The sequence below is a fragment of the Zonotrichia albicollis genome, chromosome 7 (genome assembly GCF_047830755.1).
Source record: "Zonotrichia albicollis isolate bZonAlb1 chromosome 7, bZonAlb1.hap1, whole genome shotgun sequence".
In the NCBI taxonomy this organism is placed as follows: domain Eukaryota; kingdom Metazoa; phylum Chordata; class Aves; order Passeriformes; family Passerellidae; genus Zonotrichia; species Zonotrichia albicollis.
The window spans coordinates 16,521,382-16,536,948 of record NC_133825.1 but is presented as its reverse complement, the minus strand read 5'-3'; the positions used below and the strand labels follow the sequence as shown (position 1 = coordinate 16,536,948).

Sequence of the window (15,567 nt, the reverse complement as noted above, 5' to 3'; positions counted from 1 at the left end):
GTTCTCTTAGGGAGAGGAGTGTCCCTTGCCATGCCATGGAGACTTCTCCACAAGAAACAGTTCCATTGTAGCGTTTAATTTTCACAAATAGCAGCTGCCTGGAAAATCTGCAATTGTGAAGTCCCTCCCGTCTTTCTGCAGCCTTCTCACACTTGTGTTTATAGGCCACGTCAGCTTATGGGGTACTATTGTAAGGATGAGCTGTTTAAGAGTAAAAGTTCTCTTTATCTACCTTTGAAATAATCTCTGGGAACAGAGGTGGTCTCCTTCTCTGCCTGGGAGCACAGGGTCTTCATCACTCCTCTCTCTCTCTCTGTTCAAACTTCTTATGGTATCACAGCTACTTCAACATCTGCTTACTTTAGCATAGATGCCTTTGCTCTATTTTCAATTTGAATGCTTCATCCTGCATACTTTTCAATGAGTTATGGAGAAAAAGAGTCTGATGTGTCAATTATATTCTTCTCCATAGCTTTACAAGAGGATTTCAGCTTAAATTTAAGGCATCTCCCCATTCTCCTGCCATATGGGGCTTGATTCTTTCTTTACTGACCTTAGTGTCTTCATGTTGTTCCTCTAGGTGTCCTCACTCTGTCCTTTTCTCTCACTTGAGGGAGGACTGAAGGTCTACAAACCTTATTTGGGCCCTGAAAGAGTCAAGATCTCACCTGGGAGTTGCAGATGGTGATCCCTCAGGGACGTGAGCCCTGCTGGGCGCTGGCTGGAGCACTCATGGTGATGGTGATAGTGATGGCTGTTCAGGCCAGAGAACTTGTGGTGATGGTGATAGTGATGGCTGTTCAGGCCAGAGCACTCGTGGTGATAGTGATGGCTGTTCAGGCCAGAGCACTCGTGGTGATGGTGATGGCTCTTCAGGCCAGAGCACTCGTGGTGATGGTGATAGTGATGGCTGTTCAGGCCAGAGCACTCGTGGTGATGGTGATAGTGATGGCTGTTCAGGCCAGAGCACTCGTGGTGATGGTGATAGTGATGGCTCTTCAGGCCAGAGCACTCGTGGTGATGGTGATAGTGATGGCTGTTCAGGCCAGAGCACTCGTGGTGATGGTGATAGTGATGGCTCTTCAGGCCAGAGCACTCGTGGTGATGGTGATGGCTGCTCAGGCCAGGGCACTCGTGGTGATGGCTCTTCAGGGGAGCACTCATGGTGATGGTGATGGCTGTTCAGGCCAGAGCACTCATGGTGATGGTGATGGCTCTTCAGGACAGAGCACTCATGGTGATGGCTCTTCAGGCAGCACTGGGGCTGTGTCAGAATCTCAGCTCCAGCCAGGGGCTGCTTTCTGCCCAGGCTGCAGAGCTGCCTTGGTTTCTTTGGTGGCCACACTGTGTGGAGAGCCGGGATCTCAGCAGCCAGGTGTTGAGTTCGTGAGGGTCCCCAGGCTGAGCTGAGACATGAGGAATCTGACTCCATGTTCTCAGAACGCTGATTTATTATTTTAGAGTATTATATTAAAGAATGCTATAGTAAAACTATACTCAAGATAGAGAAGGATACAGAGAGAAGGCTAGAAAAGAATGAATAATAAAAGCTCGTTACTGACTCCTCAGAGTCTGACACAGCTGATGGTGATTGGTCATTAAGTAAAAACAAATCACATGTTGGATAAAACAGTCTCCAGACCACATTCCAAAGCAGCAAAACATGGAGAAGCTGAGGCTTCTCAGATTCCCAGGAGAAAATACTGGGCAAGGGGATTTTTCTAGAATATATAACAGTGACAGCCAGGCTTGGACTCAGCAGCTGATGAGACCTGGACTCTCCCCTGCCCGGCCCTGCCTTGGCTGGGGCTCTGTGGCCTCCCCTGCCCAGCCCTGCCTTGGCTGGGGCTCTGTGGCCTCCCCTGCCCGGCCCTACCTTGGCTGGGCCCCATGGCCTCCCCTGCCCAGACCCCGGCCCAGGAGGGGAAGGGAATTGTTGCACTTCAGGGAGTTCCTTTGAGCAACCTGCACTTTTGGGGTCTGGAGCATGCTGGCTAGAAAGGAGCTAACAAATAGGGCAAGGATGGGTCTTTGTTGGGAGATCCAGAGGGTGTTTATTCTAAAAGGGTACAGGGACAAAGACAAAAACAGGCTTGGGGTAAAATAAAGGGAAGAAGGGGTGGATCTGAGGGACAAGCGCCAGTGGAAACAGGGAAAAGTTGTGCAGGGAGGAGCAGTAAACCAGGGAAACCAACAGGGGTGGAGCAATGTGGCAAATGAGAGCCAAAGGCGATCAGAAAAGGAGAGAACGTTCTCAGGGGAATGCTAATATGGAAAAGGGGGCTGAACAGGGGTGACATCAACTAGGGGAGCCAATAAACCTTAAACCATTAATGTGTGGTTGCAGAGGCTTAGGGGAGGAAGGCTTTTCTCACCCTGACCCCAGAGGGGGCGTTTCTCTTAGCCTGGTTCTGTCCTTCCAAGCCTGAAGTGCTGTAGTCTCTGCTGCAGGCCTCCCAGCCTCCACAGGGAAGAACTGCTCTCTCCAGGCACCAGAGGACAGAGAGCTTTTCCTGGAGTTCATTTTTATCGTGTGTGTTCAGCTTTCTAGTGGTTTAACAATGTGTCTGTCTTCAAAACCAGTCACTGATTGGTGGTTTTGGGCATGGAGGAAGCTCTCAGCAGCTCCTCTCAGAAAAATAATTTCTGTGGGTGGCATCTTCCTGCCTCACCAAATGTCAATTAATGCAAAACTGGCAGAATTATTAATTTCAACTTGCATCCCCACTTTTATAAATGTGTCCCCCAGCACATAGGTGCTGCCTGTTTGATTCCAGCCTTGGTGCCTTTTGCTCCTGGCAGTATCAGAGCTTCTGCTCTTTTCCTGTTTGTAACAAATGTTTGTTACCAAGTCAGGAACCCAGCTGACCAAAATGGGGCAGGAAGAATTCTCATTGTTATTGCACCAGCATATTCTAGTCTATTACAGTGTTTTGCAAAGGGCAAGACTCTTTCCAGGGCCAATGTGCAACTTGAACAGGTTCTCCCTTTTCCAGAAAGCAAAAGATAACTTGCAATATATTTCATCTGGGACATTGGGCTTTTTTTTCTTCTTTTCGTGTTGCTCTTCCCATGCTTTTTAATTCTCTGCCATGCTCAGCTACAAGGGTGTGTTGTTTTTCTCCCCATGTTCTGCGTGACGTTTGGTTGTCTTAAAATCATTCCCCCCTTGATAAATAAGCAGTGTTCAGAAGGAAAAAATGGGAAATGCAAGGTGAATGTTGAGCTTCTACCCAGCATATGTGTTACTTTAAATTAAAAATGTTTATGTGTATTACATCAGTAAATGTCCATATTAGGAAAAAGCCTCTCTAGCTAATTGACTGCAGAAGTATCTGCAGAAATAATCACTTTGGGATCCAGTGTTTGTACCTTCAGTTAGTCTTTTCTGAAAGAGATGAAATCTCCTCTCTTCATGTGGATATAATATCTGGTTTTAGTCTGAACTGACTGAGCACAACCAGACTGCTGCTTTTATCTAGCTGTAGTATTTGTTGTGTCCTGTACCTCTGATCCTAAAAGACACAGCAGTTGTTCTGGAAAACCCTCCCACTTTTATATGGCAGAGGCTGGTATTCTCTCTCTCAGTGGAGATATCCATAGCAAGCTCTTGATGTTAAACTCAGAAGTGAAATGATGGTTGCTGTTCTCATAAGTGTGTGAGTGAAAACCTCCTTGTATTTGATATACTGCAAAGTGGAAGAGTGTGATTTTCCAACCACAACAAAAATGTTGGGATTTTTCTGTCCCCTTCCATCAGCTTCTTAATTTATGAAGCTGAAATGGAAGTTGGTCTAAGCAACATCTGACTGATACTTCTGCTTGAGAAGAGAACCAAAAGCTGAGCAAACTTTTGTTTGGAGAACAGGAATGCTGCTTTGCTATGTTAAATAAAACATAAGATTTAATTTCTGAAGAAATAATTATTTCCTTGGTTTTGTCTGTTTTTGGTACAGGTTATTAATGCTGCTTTAGCTCTTGCTGCCAGACCAAAAAGTCAAGTTGTGAAAAACAACATGGAGATGTACAGGAGTACGTGGGAGAGTCACATCCGTGTTCTTACTGAGGCTGTGGATGATATAACAAGTATTGATGATTTCCTTGCTGTGTCAGGTATGATCATTTTCAGAATCCAATTTTTCTTTTATATGCTTTGAACATTTTTCATCACTTTTCAATAGGACACCAATGAAAGATGAGATTGTATATTGATATGTGAAACCCTTGCTGTTGTTTCAAACACCCCCACCCCAGTGGGGTGCATTTCTCCATCCCCACAGCTCCATTTACCTCTGCAGTTCCACATCCTCTGTGCAGCTGTGAGAAGTCTCAAGAAAAGGAATTCCACATTTCTGTGCATACACCTTAAAGAGGTTCTTGAGATACCCTGTGTTCCAGTTCCTGTGCAATGCACAGTAGAATTTCTGGAATTTTCAGTGTCACAGATATCTGTCACACAAAATAGACTTTTACAGAACTCTTCAATGAGCAGGCCTTGGGTTTAAACTGTATTTACTGAAGCAGTGAGCGTCTTCAGCATTTAAAAAGAAGAGTGAAAAAAGTTGTTTCACTTTTTGTGTTTAAAGATCCCAGTTCTGAAGTAAGGTTCTGCCCTCACTGTCTCACTTTCCTTAGTGAGCAAAACAAAAGCATTTCCTTTGCTCAGTGCCTGTTTTTTCTGTTGATCCTGCTAAAATACACCTTCATATGCATAGTTTAGCAATCCTTGTGTACCTGTCATGGACTTGGGTCTGAGTGTAGAAGAATTTACTGCAAGTAATGTGGCTTTGTTATTCACAGTTACTCTCCTGTGTGTGTCTCAGCATCTTCATACAGAGTAGCAGAAGCTGAGAATGATTTTCTCCCTGTGTAAGTTAGCCTTTGATGGAAGCGCTTTATGAACCTGCCTCCTGCTTATAGTGCAAATCTTGCACGTTCCTGAGATTTCCTGAAATTTATGCAGGTATTGCTAAAGCTGTTAATAAAGAGATGAAACAAATAAATTTCTAATGAATAAAATATGTGAATCTCTTTAAAACTCAGGAGATTTCATAGTAGGTTAAAAATCTTCTGTCAGATTTATTGAGCTAAATGATTATTTTTATCTATACAGTTATGATTCATTAAAATAGCACATTTCAGGTTTTTTTCCCAAAATTGCTTGGACTTGAGGAATAAAATTAAGCATTCCAATAATAGTTGTGTTGAAGAAAAATCTGTCATTGGGCAGCTGCTCATTTCAGAGAAGACTCCTGGCTCTTTAGTGTATTTACATTCTTTAGTTGAACACATTTAAATGATTGACTATTTCACAGTAAGTAAAAGCAGAAACTAATTCAGGTAGCACTGATGTGTAGGCCTACATGCTATGAGGTCCAAGAAAGGTGAACATTGCTGTATTTCCTTTAAATTGTGTGCAGAACATCTTCTGTAAGCTTTGGTGGAGCCCTTTGGCACATGTTAATTTAATTTGTTTAAACTTCAAGTGTCATGCTTGTTCCTAAGGGCTCTGTTGAGAAGATGTTTCTCTATGGCAATGTCACCTGTTTGCTTTGGGAAGGTTTTTTTTACTAGTTCATGTTCAAAGCAGTAATTTTTAGGAGTAACTGTAATGAGCAGTGGAAACCACACTTGGTTTACTCCTCAGTGTATCAGCACTATTGTTGTGTTCTGAGGGATTAAAACATTCACACACTGCTCTGTCTAAATAGAAAGGTCACAAGTGGAATAGGAGATGGAGGGAAATTACTCAGTAATTAGGGAAGGTGTTGTGCTTTGAGGATTGTGCATTGTGTTAGAGACAAGAGAATTCCAGGCCTGGTATTTAACAGCCCTGTTTTTCTACAGGAGTTAGCATTGTACATCTCATGCCAACATGGGCATTCTGGGCAAGAAATGCCTCTTTAAGTAGCAGATTGCTTTCAGAGCAGGTTCTGTGCTGAGCTGGCATGCCAGCTCCTCACTCATGAGAGCTGGAGCTGCTGAGTTTGCAGGTGGGGGAAAGGATGAATCCTGGAGTCAGAATTGCATCCAGAGTTACAGGACCCTTTTTAGGAAATACAGTACACACCTTCCCTGCTGGTTCTGGTGATTGAGAACTCTGCATCACACAAGAGAATTGCCTGCTTTAAAGTTCATCTTAAATTTCTTCTCAGACTGATTGAGAGGTCAGGTATTTCTGACAATCCTGCCTGTCCCACTGGCACTCAGGGAAGGAGAATTGTGAGCATTTGGAAAGTTGGTTGTTTTTTCTTTGTTGTTGTTTTGTTTGTTTTGTTTTGTTTTTTGTTTTGTTGTTGTTTGTTTTTAATATTAGAAATGACATCTAATAATAAACAAAATGCCGCTCTTCTTTTTCTGTGTATTGGTCTTTACTTTTCAGATTCATGCATCTTCTTGAAAATGGATTTTTTTTTCAGTTGTGTTTTGTTGTTGCCAGTTATACGGTACTATAATCAAAGGAAAACAGCACTACAGAACAAAAAAGATGAAATCAGGTCTTTACAAGTGAAAAAGAGGTCTGATTGCAAACAGTTGTAGTAGAGGTCTGTTCCTTCTAAAGGAAAGCAAGAGTTAATGACTTGTGCAAAAAAAAAAGTCATTGTAATTATGGAACACTATAAATTATGATGCTGTTGTTCATAGATTTGTTACACCTTGTAGGAACAGAGAATCAGTCTCAGCCTATCAGTTTTGGATAGTTAATTTATGCAAGGAAGAATGTGGGTGTTAATCTTTACAACCCACTGACATTAAGTTAAAAAATTACTGTCATCCATTTATCATGATGATGTGAAGTTACAGATTCATAAATTAAAATGTGCTGTTGCATTCGATGCATGAATTTCCAGGAAACCAGTTTTGTTCTGCTTGTAATTGCATTCATGGTAGTAAATCTGAAGTTTTATCCTCAACCCTCTGCTCTTGTAAGCTGACTCTTAGTGTCTTCTCTCTCATACAATTAGCCTGAAACAGACTTGGAGGCTCATTTCCTAATGTTGATTCTTCTGTGTTATTTTAATACTCTTTTATTCAAAACTGCCTTAGTAAACCTAGTGGGTGTAGGTAGAAAATCTGAAATGTCAGTATTTCCTTCCTTTGTGTGTATGTTTTCTGCTCCTGATGATGGTGTGTAATTGCAATGACAGGCTAATTGCAATTATTAAGTATTTCAATTTTGTCATGTGTTAGAAAAATGGTAAGGAAAGGCTTGGATCTTTTAGTCCCAGAATTAACTTTTGCAAGGACCATATAGGTAAGATCTGAAGTGTGTTTATAAATACTAAATTCTCAGGACTTGTGATTTTGTTTTTTCCTTTCTGAAGAATTGGGACCAATTAGTGACTCCTGACAAGAAGGACAAGAGCCATAGTTCACTTTCCTGTGGTACTCTTGTTCTGGGGTGATGGGCTGGCTTTCAGAGCAGATTCTGGGGAATCTTCCACATTTCTCCCACCAAATGGAGTAGAGAAGATTGCACTGCAAATATGAAGTGTGCAGGGAATTCTTGAAAAGTCTGAAATCATGCAAGCTAGATATATTTTCCAGTCTTGTAGTCTTTCCCTTGGAATCTAAAAGGTATTTTTTCCAAGCATGGTGGGAAACAGTATGATGCCACCATGTTAGAACAGAAGTTGCCTTTTAATGTAAACCTTGGCCATCAGAAACCTTTAATTCAAGGAAAGCAGCAAAAGACTGGATGTCAGAGTAAAGCTGTTGGAGAAAATCCTTTTTGTGGGTGCAAACAGCCTTATGGCCATCCACATCAGCTAAGAGACCATATTTTTGACTGCTTTTGTTTGATTTCAGTGAAGATTTCTCAGTTAAACACCAGCAGAAATAACCAGGAGAAAGAACCTACCTTATGTATTTTATCCACAGGGCTGTTTTTGAATTTACCATCACAGAGAGGGAGCAAATGCCCAGCTTCACTTCTTTCCCCAACATTTATAGCCCCACATCTGGAGCCCCAGCTGCAGCTGCTGCAGTTTCTGCTGCAGTGGTTGATTAGGAAGGAGTGGCTCAGGGGGACTTTGTGACCATGTGGGGGTAGCATGAATGAAATAGCAGAATAGAGAAGCAGAATTAAAGACTAACAAGGATTAGAAGAGAGCGCTGAAGATTCTCAACTGAAACATCTTGTGCAGAGCAGGGCAAGCTTCCAATTTCCTGCAGAAATTCAGTTTGAGACTTCTTCAGTTATATGTGGTCCAAATCTTGGTTTGAATTTGGTCTTAGCTATTATTATACAACAAATCTTAAGCAATGCAACACAACTAGTATTAATCTACTGCAATAAAATGTGAAAAAGTCTGCTTGACAAATCCCTTCTCCTGCTTGCATCACTGAGAGAAGAATGAGGTTCTTCTGAATCACACCAATTAAGAGTAGATTCATGTAAGTGTATTTCCAGAAGATTTTTTTTGGAGGATGGAGAATGGAGCTAGAGAAGGAAGCACTGACCCAGTGCTTCATTATTTCTGTGTAGTTCTAAACCAGTTGAGCACTTTTAGAAAAGATCCTTACAGAAAACTCTTGGTTTGCTTGTACCAATTCTTGGCTGGATTGCACAGAAGTCAGTTTCTGTTCAGTAATGTTCTTCTCCAGCCTGTTCCAGACTTTAAGGGTTATTTTTGGTTTTTGCTGCATTTTTTGGAAGAGCTACATGAGATGGACTTTTGTGTCTCAGCTGTATTCCTGTGTATATTGTTGGTGTTCTTTGTAGGCTTTCTGTTAATGTCTGTGACTGATGGCATAAAACACTGAGTGGAGCTTGTGCAGTTCTTCACTCGTGTTCTCCTGGGCTCAGGTACCATTGACTGCACTGAGCTCTTGTCAGTCTTACCACACTTTATCCTTAAGAGACCTTAAATGAGACAGTTGCAGGCTTTTCATATCATTGTCTCTGCATTAGTATCAAGCCAGTGTTTGTTAGGAATCATAACTTTTTAAAGTAGTTGTTGAATAGGTGATTTATTTTTTTCCTCTCCAAGTCTGATGAGCATTTCTTGCTCCATCTCCAGCTGAATACATTTCCTAAACTTAGTCTCCCTTGTTTTTCTTTGGTACTCAGTGGCCAGAGAAGCTCATTCTGGGAGAGTGTGACTGCTTGTTCTGGATGATGCAGTCACTCTGTCATAAATGCAGAAAACACTTGCTGAGATTAGACTGACAGAAAATGTTATTAATTCTCCCCTTGGTTTTCCAGTCTGATGTATTTCCTGTTGGTGGCTAGGTTTTGTCAAATATGTAGCAGTTCTGTAGCATTATCCAATTTTGTGCAATAGAGGCAGACCTTTCCTCTATTTCTTCGAAATTACTTTGCATCAGTCATTTAAAAAAAACTCTTCATGTCTGTTTAGTTCCTCTGCCTTTTCCCATCCCTAAATGCAATTACATGGAAGTACTCTTGCAGGTTTTATAATGTTCCTGAATATCACACAGCCTTCCTTATCTCTGCCCTCTGGTAGTTACTGTGCTGTTGAGCTGTTCTTCATTATTCAGTGTCACATTCTGTATAAAGGTATTCTTTAGAAATAACTTTCTTGATGCTGCCTGTCCTGTTAATGGCATCATACTCATTTATCCATGATTCTGTCATAGCCTACCCAGTGCTGGGTTTTTTTTTTCCCAGAACCTCAGGTAATCTGAAAGAATAATTTATAGTTGCCATAGGAGGCAGGCAGGCAGGATGGAAGCAGGCCAAGATATGAAGGGAGTGTTAATATCTTTTTGTTCCAGTTGAAGGGAGGAGAAAGCTCTGGGGTTTTGGTATAAAACCCCCTTTTTCTTGTTAGCAACAAAACCAGACACCTTCAAGCTAAAAATAGCTTAATTTTCCTTAGTTTCTGATGGTTTGAGGGAGGAGGGTGCAGAGCAGCAGAGGTGGTTAACATATTCTCCTCTGTTCATTGTGTCTGCTGCCCAGTGGTTCTGCTTCTTTTAGGATCTGGGATGGCTCCCACTGATGGTCACACTGTGTCCAAATGAAAGTGGTGGTTATTCTGGAAAAGCCTGTCCATCCCTACTCATTCTTCTCTTACTCCACTGGAAGTTTAAGATATACTTGGAAATTTATTTAAAGCCACCTGCTGAAGTTCAGGTTAAAAGTTCTGAAAGGTTGTATCCAGTATTGAAGCATGTGGAAGTTCAGAAACCATTTTACAAGTGATTCTTTGATTTATTCCTAAATTTGCTCCGTTCTTTAGTAGTGTGCATTTCCATTGAAAAGGTCTTATTTCCTTCCTCTCCCACCCCAAAATCTTCTCATTTCTTTCCTCTGAAGTTTATATTCTAAAACTTCTAGCATCCTTCCTTCCTCCTTTTCTCATTAAAAGCAGCTGAAAAATCCTTCTGCAAGATGCCAGTACGTGTGGGTAAGGCTGTAAAACTTTAATGCTTTGTCTGCTAATTCAGAGTAGCCTCTTGCAAACAGTGTATGACATCTCTGCCTTTTTTTTTTTTTCTTTTGATGCACTTTATTGTGTTGTGGTTTTATTCAGTGATTCAGGAATGCATGTTAGTGCCCATCATGCTGAACAGCTACACCAAGCCTGCATTATGGGAGGTGGGGGGGCTGAGGTTACTGCAGTTTGCACTTCTGCAGGCACAGCTTTATGTGCTTTACTGGTCGCTTGTTTTTGTCAAAATACACAGTTCTGCTCAAGTCAAATGCAAAGTGTTGGGTGTAAATCAGGGCTAATCAGATTAGACAATGTAATAGTGCAGTAATTTTCATCCTTGTGGCTACTGAAATGCTCTCAGTCTGGACTCTGAGGTTGAGACATCTAAGGGGCTCCTTAGTAGGGCTTGTTTGTAGAGCCAAGATCACCCTTTTAACTTTGTGACATTGCTGCACATTTTATTATGTTAAAAAACCACCATTTGATGAGTAGCACTTCTGTGTATGCAAAGGCCAGGTCTCAGCATGGAAGTATGAATAGCATTAAGTTTTGGATGTTGACCAGCTCTGTTTCACATCACTTTGGGCAGTTGTAGTCACTAACATGGCAATCTGGACAGTTGAAGTTACTCAAACTGCAAAATACACTGTAAATACTTGGGCAAGGAGTAAGGGAATTATTCAGATTTCTGTCTTGCTTATCTCTCTTGATATAATTTGTTTTCCATCAATGGTTTAAAGTTCTGGTTTAGTTTATTACCACTTTTCCAGTTCATGTAGCATGTTTACAGATGAATTCCTCACAAAAATTGTCAATTACAGATTTGCCCTTAGCATAGCTATGGAGATCATGGGGAAAAAACCCAAACCAGCAAGATGCTATTCAGAGACTTAGATGAAATTCAGTGTTGTCATCCTGGCGTGCTGGTGCTGCACTAGCAAAACACCCTGCTTTGCTTTTTGTAAGAGAATAAACATAAGAATCTGAGTAGAGATGTATGCACTTAATCACAGTTCCAATAGGAAAGTAGATGAAATTGTGGATTTCAATAACTTCTATATCAGGTTTGTTCAGCCTGACTGTAATGTGCTTCAGGATAAAGATGAATTTGCTAAACTTAAAATGGTCAAGCTCCCTCTTCACTGTTCTCACCTTGCTTGTAAGAAAATGGCCTTGGATTTTCCCCTTTTTATCAATACTGAGAGCTGGATCTGCACATCACTGAGCATGCAAAGTTTGTTTTTGCTGGTGCAGCTCTTAGCCCTTAATGACCCACCTGGAAATTCTGCTAAAACCATCATAATGCTTTGCCTTTGCTGGGAATATCCTCTGCTTCTCCCTGCTCTTTCTTTTAAACTCCTTCTCTTCCATAACATTATAATGCTGTCATTTCAACAATGTAGGAATGTATCTTGTGGAGGAGTAGGAGGTTTAGTTGTGCTTACTAAAATGGATATTTTTAAATGCAAGTAAGGACAAGAACTATTTGCAGCATCTTAGATCTATCTTTACTATCAGGTATTCTTTGGGAAATCACATCATTATTTGCCTTTAATTACTGTTGAGCTAGCATGCTTCTAGAGTTTTCTTCATTAACTTCAGAAATTTCTAGGCTCAACTGCAGTAACTAATTTATAGGGCAGTATTTTGTATAGGCTTAGGGGTTTTTTTCACTACACATTTGAGTTCATTGACATTGAACTGGTTTGCTTAATTCACTGATCACTTGGTGCTGTGATACCATCTTCAGTTCTTTGTTGTCAGCTTTGACTGCCTGGAATGAGAAAAGACAAGAAAAATTCTCTCCTTCATTACTTCAGGACTCTCCTTTTATATTGCTTTTGAAAGCACTGAATTACACTATTTCAGAGCCAATCCCTGTGGAAATGCTGCCTTACAGAGTCGGGAAGACTGTCTGCTTGTTTCTGCCCCTTCTTTTGTCTTTTGTGAGAAGTAACACCAGTAAATCTGTCATTTATCCTGTGCCATCTCAGAGCTCTCTGGGAATAGCAGTTGAAAGCCTTTTAGAAATGCAGTGTACAGTTACCAGCTGCAGTGCTTATCTCCCTCTGCACTGGTGCCTCCAGTTTGTGATGCACAGCTTCCTACTCCAGGGGGCTGCTTGGGCTCTTCATGATGCAGTATTCCTGTCTCTCTGTTCTCTTTGATACAGTGGTTAATACCAGTTTGCCAGCAGAAATACTGCATGCAGCTTTCTGATTGCCCTGATTCCTCCCAACCACCTCACCACAGTCATCCATTTCCCTTACTCTGTTATTAAGATAAATAGAACTTGAAATGCTGCATGGCACAATGGACAGTTGGAGTCATTTTCAGGTTTATTTTCAGAGGAATATCTTCTTCTTGGAGATTTGTTGATGTCATGGTAGCCATGTTGTTTTAATTGAAAATCTTGCACTGTCTCCAGCCTCCCTTCAATATCCATATTCCATATCCTGGCCTCAGAAGTAGCTTACAGTCCTGATACATGATTGAAATGCAGATTGCTCTTGCAGCACTCCGGGCCTAGGCTCAAGGGCAAGCATGACAGTGTGTTACACTTGTTTGGCAGTGGGTGTGTTCTTAGGGACTGCTTGGGTATGTCATGTCCTGCTGTTGGATCTGACCATGTGTCACAGGCTCATTTTGGGAACCATTCTTGTCCCATGAAAACCTGCAATTTGAATTTAGTATTTACTAAATCAGGACTTTCTGCACTTGGTAGTGAGGTTATGGGAACATTTTAGTGGTGAACTTTTGGAGAGCTGTAGAGGGGTAAGAGTGAATGGGATGCATGAAGTCACTGAGCAAGTGAGCAGGACTAAGGATAGTGCAGTTCAACACTGGACTTGGAATTTTGATGACTTGATGTTTTCAGTCAGAAGCTGAAATTTCATATTGAATTCCTGTGCTGTTCTTTCAGTAATTTGGAGCTGAGACTTTGCTAGCTGCAAGATTCATTTCTCATCACGAGCTTTGCAACCTACTGGTATCTTCCTCAAAAGTTTTGAAGGCTGATGCATTTGGAATTCACTTTGTATGGGGTTTGGATGAGTTGGGATTTGGCAGCCTTTGAAGCATGGTCTAAGATGCATGGGTTTGATGCAGATTTGGATTCATTTTTGTGTGTTTATTTCCCAACAGGCTGCTTGCTCATGGCTTTCCAGCTGCAGCTGTGGCAGTAGCTTTTAATGGTTTTGTGCAGCTTTGCAGGAATTGATTTGCTTGCTTTTTGTAATGAGGCCTACTGGAAACATCCACAAGTGTTCCCAAGAACTGGTATGAACAAAAGCACAACCAAATGGTAAGGGAAGATTTTGGTCAGTGGTGTTAGGAGTTCCAGGTGACAGTGCTGCTGTGGTGCAGAATGCAGGACTCTGTTTCAAGAACAAGACACAAAATCCTTATCTGGGAGAGCAGGTTCCAGCTGTGTTGTAGTTCTGAAGCTGGAGTGTGCTTTATTATTGGAAGCAGCATGTCCAGTCTGTTCTTTCAAAATGAAACACTGAGAAAACAGATTTGCACATGATGAGCAAGAGCTAAGTCCCCTCTTGTGAGCCTGTTATCAAGCAGGAGTATTCAAATGAAGATTTCTTGATAACCCAAAGGCAGCCTACCTTTGGATAGGACATGTGCTTGTTTGCTGCAAAGCTGGGACCTGGGGGAGAAAAAGCCAAGTGTGAAATCAAAGAGTGCTCATTGAGTATGTGGAGTGCACCAAGTGTGACTTATGCCCTGACTTCTGTTGCCTGTAAGTTGAGCAGATAGCTCAGGTTTGGTCCCAGAAATTTGGTGGATGGCTGTCTCATAAACTTCCAACACACCTCCCAGACTTAGGTGCTCTGAAACCCAAACAAGCTGGGAACAAACCAGCAGCACCTGTCCTCCACCAAGAGCAAAAATGGTACCAGCTTAGACTTCAGTGGGAAAACTGATCTAATGAAGAGGCAGCTTTTCTCTGCAAGTGAGTGGTGACTTCAACAACAAACAACCAAATGTGCAGAGGAGTATCCACCAGGAAAACTGACAAGTTTGTCAAAGCTTAGATGTTACCATTTTTGTAAGGGGGACTTGGGAGTTTCAATTGTCTCTTGTCAGTGAAATGTTTTCTCTCTGTTTAAACTTGTTCCTCTGTGCCCTGGTTGTTGTATCAAAAAATATTATAGGTGTTGACCAGCTGCTTACTTTAGCAGGTACAAAGCTGTAACAAGAGAATATTATCATAAAGTCAGAATTTTCACCTGGGCAATTATCTGAGTGGCACATGGCTGGTATCTTTTAACAATATTTTATAGAGCAATGAAATAGCCACCATTTAACAGAATAGTCTGCTTTGTTGCTCACACTGTGAAGCAGGTAACACAAAGCTCTCCAATTTTACACCCTTGATCTTGCAGAAGGAAGTAGATGATATATTATCATGTCTGTTAATTCTCCCTCTCCCCACCTGAGGAAATGAAATCTTTTGAAGGTAACAAATTGTCCAAACCTTCCAGCTGATGCAAAGACAGACATTGAATATTCTCAGGTAATTGCAAATTTCTTCTTAGGCTGTTTGGCCCAGACTGGGAAGATTGCCAGCCCTTCATTCTGTAGCATGTGCTGTGAAATGATGAACTCAGTTATCAGCTATGCATTGATTTGTAAAATAGGTGCTATGAACTATTTCCCTGTAATCTGGCTAGTTATTCCCCTGCTCCAAAGACAACTTCTTTCCAATGAGGTAAGTCTCAGTGTAATTCCTTCAGATAATCCCTTACTCAGAGATCATTGCTTTTGCCATTTTAGACCTAAAGATTTTTGATTTATCAAGGCCTTTCTGAGTTTTTAAGAGATATTTTCATGAAGTTAGGCAATATTTTAGCTAGATTTGGATTCTGAATGCAGAATTTAGAAAGCAAAATAAATTTTCCATTTCCAAGTCACAGAAGGGCAGAAAACAAATTTATTTATGCCCTGTTTAGGGCCAGCTTATATTTCACTTAGGGCAATAAAAGTGCAGATTTCTGTTCTCCTCTTTTGGCAGAGCAAATGATATGAAATTTGAATCTCAACATTCGTAGCACTGAGAATCAAACTTCCCTTTCCCCTTTCCCCCCTTTTTTTCTCCCCTTTTTTTCTCCCCTTTTTTTCTCCCCTTTTTTTCTCCCCTTTTTTCCCCTTA

At 41.3% G+C, this 15,567-nt stretch overlaps 1 protein-coding gene across 5 annotated transcripts in view; it reads left to right on the top strand.

The window, feature by feature from the left end:
* Positions 1-15,567, top strand: part of CTNNA3 (catenin alpha 3) — a 410,743-nt gene that overhangs the window by 285,554 nt on the left and 109,622 nt on the right. For all 5 annotated transcript variants that reach the window (XM_074544396.1, XM_074544398.1, XM_074544395.1 and 2 more), the window contains one exon: positions 3,957-4,113. In XM_074544396.1, coding sequence (XP_074400497.1) covers positions 3,957-4,113 — 157 coding nt within the window. The remainder of the gene's footprint in view (positions 1-3,956; positions 4,114-15,567) is intronic.